Consider the following 5,492-nt stretch of genomic DNA (forward strand, 5'->3'; position numbering starts at 1 on the left):
GGCTCATGAGGCCGCTCGGCTCATGTGGCCGCTCGGCTCATGAGGCCGCTCGTGTCCGCTCCGCAGGCCATCAGCAAGGCGCGCAGCGGTGACACGGCGCACGACTTCATCGAGGGGCTGCGGCACTTCGACAAGGACGGCAACGGGTTCATCTCTTCGGCCGAGCTGCGCCATCTGCTGGCCACGCTCGGGGAGAAGCTGGCCGACGACGAGGTACGCCCCCAAAACTGTCTTGTTGGGATTGCCCAGTAGTTTGCAGGGTCAGACCCCCTGAATAGTCCTCATGGCCCCTCTCGAGCATGACTTTTACGACATTTCATACTGGAAGGGTCGAATATATATACAAACAACAGAACTAATTGGCATTGGTCTCGAAAAAAAACAAAGTTTGGTTATATTTTTTTTTTCATAAAATAGGCGAATTTAAGACACCTATTTGAAGGATTTTGGTTGCGTTGCGTTTAATTTTTTTTACCATATTTAGAAGTTACCGGAATTATAGCTAAGCATAGTTGTCACGGTGTTAAAAACTATGTTATTCGTTGCCCATCACAATTATTAAAAATAACGTAGTGTCTTCTGTCACCTGGCAGTGTTAGAATTAAGGTGATTTTCCACCGGCGAGGCGAGACCTGACCAGGCGAGACGAGAATTGAAATTGTATTGTATTGTAAAACTGTTTATTGTACATAAAACACATGAAAATAACAGACCACAGGATAATAAGATGTACAAAGGCGAACTTATCTCTTAAATTTGTATGGCGGCGCCCGCGGCCGCTCGCGGCGGGCGCGCGAGAATGCATATAGCGCCTACAGACTCACGCGAGAAGTCTCGGCGAGAAGTCTTGCCGAGAAATTGCGCGAGAACCGAGAAGGCATCTACACTCATGCGACCTTCTCATTCGCATTCTCGATCGTTATCCGGAATGGACGACAGTGCAGCGGCTTGCATCCCATAAAATAGGCTCTGAATGAAAATGTTCTATGAACTTTAACTCTAATGCGTTACTCCACATTTTATAGCACTGAATTACACTTGTAAACACGACTACGTCGACAACACACAATTAAGTCCACGGTCGCACTGAGACCGAACAAGAATGTAATACCGTTCTCGTGTCTCGCCCGAGAAACCCTTTGAAAATACCGACACCGATCAGAAAACAGGCGAGCGCGAGAACGAGACGGCGAGAAAGCGATCACATTCACGGTTCTCGGGGGTTCTCGGCGTGAGTGTATGCGGCATGTATGCGGCAAATTCTCGTCTCGCCTCGCCGGTGGAAAATCACCATTAGACAGATTAGTTATATAACGTTTATTTACGATGAAAGTCAAACAAAGGTCAAACGTTATTATGCAAATATACACACGATCAATTAGTATTTTATTAATTATTACAAAAATGTTATAAAATGATTTAACAAACCTATTCCTGAAGAACCATTTCGTTCTGGAATTAGACCACATAGTAAAAAAGTCATCCATCTCAGTCTATATACGTCCCACTGCTGGGCACAGGCCTCCTTTCAGAAGAAGTGGGCTTGGGCCATAGTTCCCACGCGGGCCCAGTGCGGATTGGGAACTTAAAAAAACTTGTAAAAAAGTGATCAATGTCAATTGTATGAAGGACAGAAATTGTATTTGTTGCCAGAGGATGTCACGAATTTGTCCTTTAAGGCTCCATTTCCACCAGAGATGTGCGAGGAATGTGTTTTTCATTTCATTAACCAATAGAAACGCTTGATTTACTGCGCCTCGCTCCGCTCAGCCGTTTCCTCCAGAGATGCGCTGTGCGAGGAAGCGAGGGTAGGTAAATGAAGCTGTTCTATTGGTTCATGGAAAACACATCCTCGCAGATCATCGGCGGCGGTGGGGATGGGAACAAAGACGCACTTTAACGCGTCCCTTTGCGCATTATATTTTAGCTTGTCTTATTATTAGTTCAGTCGTCTACTGGCTGCAGACTGCAGAGACCCCCAACCGAGTACTGCACTACTGAGAGTAGTATTTGGTATTTAAAGTTCTGAGGAAAACCAAGACATGCGATAGTTATCTACCCGGAAATTGCATAGTTCATAGTAGATAGCGATAAACAACTCGTTCGCAGGCTACAGCTCTGCTAGCAGACACCTCTCAGTGTCAGTGTGTGTGTGTGTGTGTGTAGTAACGTGTGCGTGTGTGCGTGCAGGTGGAGCAGCTGCTGCAGGGCCAGGAGGACTCGCAGGGGAACGTCAACTACGAGAACTTCGTGCACCTCGTGATGCAGGGGTAGCCCGCCCGCCCCCGCCCCCCAGGGCCAGGCCACCAGCCCACTTGTAATTCCCAAGCAATTTATTCCAAAATAATTATCATTTAGTTGTTAAGAGAATTTATACGGTTATTGTATGTACAAATGTGATTTTAACAATAAAGTGTACCTATTATAAGTACTAACTAAATTTGCGTTTGTTTTAAGCTCCGATGCAGCACGCGAGGCGCGCGAAATGCAGCCATACGATGCAATCAATTTTGGAAATAATATTTGCTCATTCTGACGTATGACTTCGTCCTGCCCGTTTGCTGCAGGGCTACTACGAAACTCGAAGTTCGTATCGTTTCGTCCCTCTCGCTCTCGTATTAAATAGTATAAGTGTCAGAGGGACCGCACGACACGACCTTCGAGTTTCGTAGTAGTAATGTTATTAAAAGTACTCACCATTACCTCGTAATCTACACTATTGGGTATAGCTAAAAAGTACAGGTACAGTCCAACGACACCAATATCTGACAACAAAGCGTGATCTGGTACTGGTACAGACTTTCTAGGGCCAGTAGGATGTGACGTGTCAGATATTTTTTACGTTACGCTGTGGCAGATATTATGCAGGTTTATGTATGTGCATACATAAAAATCAAAGTTACAGAAATGAAAATGAAATGAAATAGAGTTTATTTGTCATAAGTGGGTGTACAGTGGTTTCAATTTAACCGATTATAATAAGATCGCCACTAAGTGGCGTACAAATTTGAATTAAAAATACATAGGTATCATAATATTATTTACACAAGCACAATTATTCAAATCATTTTTATGACAATACGACAATCCAATGACAATCATAATCTACAACGCCTTTTACTCGTTTAAGTACTAATAAGCTAATACTATAAAAGCATTTCTGTGACAGCCATGACATGAATATTCTGTTAAGGTTCCTGCTCTTAAATGTATCTGGTAACTTACTATACATTTTCACACACATTACGTAGGTATTTTTAGACGACAATGCTAGTTTTACAGGTGGTTTGTAAAGTTTATATTTATAAAGCTCTTACTTTACGGTGGCACATCTCTTGATATTCTATAAACTGACATTTATATTCGTGCACAAATAAACAGATAGGACTGTTAGTATAATAGAAAAAAAAGAAAATATATAATAAATAAATATAATATATTTTACTAGAAAATTTTATCAGCTTCTTGCTGTAGTACCTACATAGATATAAATATAACAATGAAGCGTCTAATTAGTAGTGTTCGCACAGAAACCCAATTTCGTTAAAATCGGTCTATCTAGCCACTATCTAGCGGTTTAATCAGGAAGATGTAACAATGTGTGGTGTGAGATGGCGTTACTATCAATGAGGTCCGTTTGACGTTTGCTCGTGATTGGTTAAATAACTAAATGAGCCAATCGCAAGTAAACGTCAAACGGACCTCGCGATACGAACGCCATCTAGCGATATTTCGCCTCTGTGAAAACCCTCATTTTTTTATTAGTTTATTTCCAGTGTAAAGCAGTGCCATGTAATGCGCCTACTCCGCAAAAGATGGCAGCACCAAACAGTACACATTTGACTGACACACACACACACACAAAGTACAAACTGTAAACGTTGGCCTGCGAAGTTGGCCTGGCCCTATACCACGAAGTGTGCAAAACTCGTGGGTGCGCCACAAATTCGATTATTGAAACTTCGAAAATGTATCTTATACAATTTTACATCCTAATGATCATTATATTTTTTTATTTTTAAGACAATAATAATTGGAACTCCGAATTTATTGTATTCTGTAAATAACTCTGTTACTACAATTTATGTATATGTCTACAAGTTGATGACTTTTTAAATACGAATATCTGGGTAAATAATATGGGAACTATATTTTCTGTCACTTAAATTTAGATTTGTGTCGAAACTGCGATACCCTTATTATTATATTTATAAGTATCCCTAAGAAATATATTGGTTCCTTAAGAAGCATCGAACTTCTACCTATTCTAAAAAGGCAGGTCTGGTTAGTTACGACGGCGAGCGAAGCGAGGAGGAGTCTTAGGTAGAACTGCGACCCTCAGTGCAAGAGCCGAGCGAGCGAAGCGAGCGTGCCGTGGCATCGGCCGGAAAATTTCCAGAACCGAACATATTTTGCTAATACTTGTTTGATGAATATTCATATGAACCCAATATAATTATTTGATGATCAATATTCATCAACATCATCATCATCCTAGCCTGTATACGTCCCACTGCTGGGCACAGGCCTCCTCTTAGAACAAGAGGATCAATATTATTTCCGAGTAATTTTTAAATAATATTTAGGGTCCATATTGGCAAAATTTATCTTCATTCGCCTCCATATTTCACACAAACACGTATAGGAAGGAACAACAAAGAATGCGAATCGTGATGTTTTAGCAACCTACCGCTTTCATGCGCGGTCGGACTAAAGTATACGTTACGTGTACGTTCCGATATGCGTTCAGTTTAAATAATATAGCTTCACATGAGTACAAATGATTACTTATATAAAATAAATTTATAAATAAAGAAATTCTCCCAAATAACATTATGGGTATAGTTTTTTTTTTAATTGAAACGGGCAACGTACTTATTTGTCACATTAGCCCATAGGGCAAAACATTAACTAACCAGAAAAAAATGTACCTACATCTCACAATTGATGATAACTAATTCCTTGTGGTGCTGATGTTGCCAACCTGAAAAGCATTAACGCCATGTCTGAGGCCGGCTGAGCTAAAATACCCACAAACATACCCCGAGTCATGGTTCCCCCCTCACTATACCGAATATCATAAAAGCCAATATCACTAGGCATACCAACGTTAGATATAATTTTCATTAGCCCTAATATCATGACACCTAAACTTGTATGTCCGAATTGATTACTAGACCTAAAGTTTTACATCCTAATGTTTACTTGTACTAAAGATAAAATAAAATGCGTGCGAGCGAGCGAGCAAGACGGTTTGGAGAAGAAGCGACTTGGATATAGGTTTTTTTATAGCAGCCAAGATAACTCCCACTAGGAAAGTAGGTTGGATGGATGACATTCAATATGTTGCCAAATTAAGGTGTTCCAATCAATACATTTGGCGAAAATAATGTTTTGAGCTTTTTGATGTTAGGGCTAGTGAAACTAGGTACAACGTTAATTCGGAATGCTAAAATTAGGGCTAATGAATAGTTAGGAAAATCAAAAAATCG

The 5,492-nt window shown here is 40.7% G+C and overlaps 1 protein-coding gene across 1 annotated transcript; it reads left to right on the plus strand.

The window, feature by feature from the left end:
- Positions 1-37: 37 nt before the first annotated feature.
- LOC141431805 (myosin-2 essential light chain-like) lies at positions 38-2,440 on the plus strand. Its single transcript, XM_074093000.1, has 2 exons — positions 38-213; positions 2,191-2,440. Exons 1-2 carry the CDS (start codon positions 40-42, stop codon positions 2,272-2,274), a joined length of 258 nt encoding a protein of 85 aa, XP_073949101.1. The 5' UTR covers positions 38-39; the 3' UTR covers positions 2,275-2,440.
- The last annotated feature ends 3,052 nt before the right edge of the window (positions 2,441-5,492 follow it).

The sequence above is a fragment of the Choristoneura fumiferana genome, chromosome 10 (genome assembly GCF_025370935.1).
Source record: "Choristoneura fumiferana chromosome 10, NRCan_CFum_1, whole genome shotgun sequence".
In the NCBI taxonomy this organism is placed as follows: Eukaryota; Metazoa; Arthropoda; class Insecta; order Lepidoptera; family Tortricidae; genus Choristoneura; species Choristoneura fumiferana.

Coding starts and splice junctions, on each gene's coding strand:
- LOC141431805 (XM_074093000.1), top strand. CDS start 40: ATGAGGCCGCTCGTGTCCGCTCCGCAGGCCATCAGCAAGGCGCGCAGC. Junction 214..2,190: donor AGAAGCTGGCCGACGACGAG/GTACGCCCCCAA, acceptor GTGTGCGTGCAG/GTGGAGCAGCTGCTGCAGGG.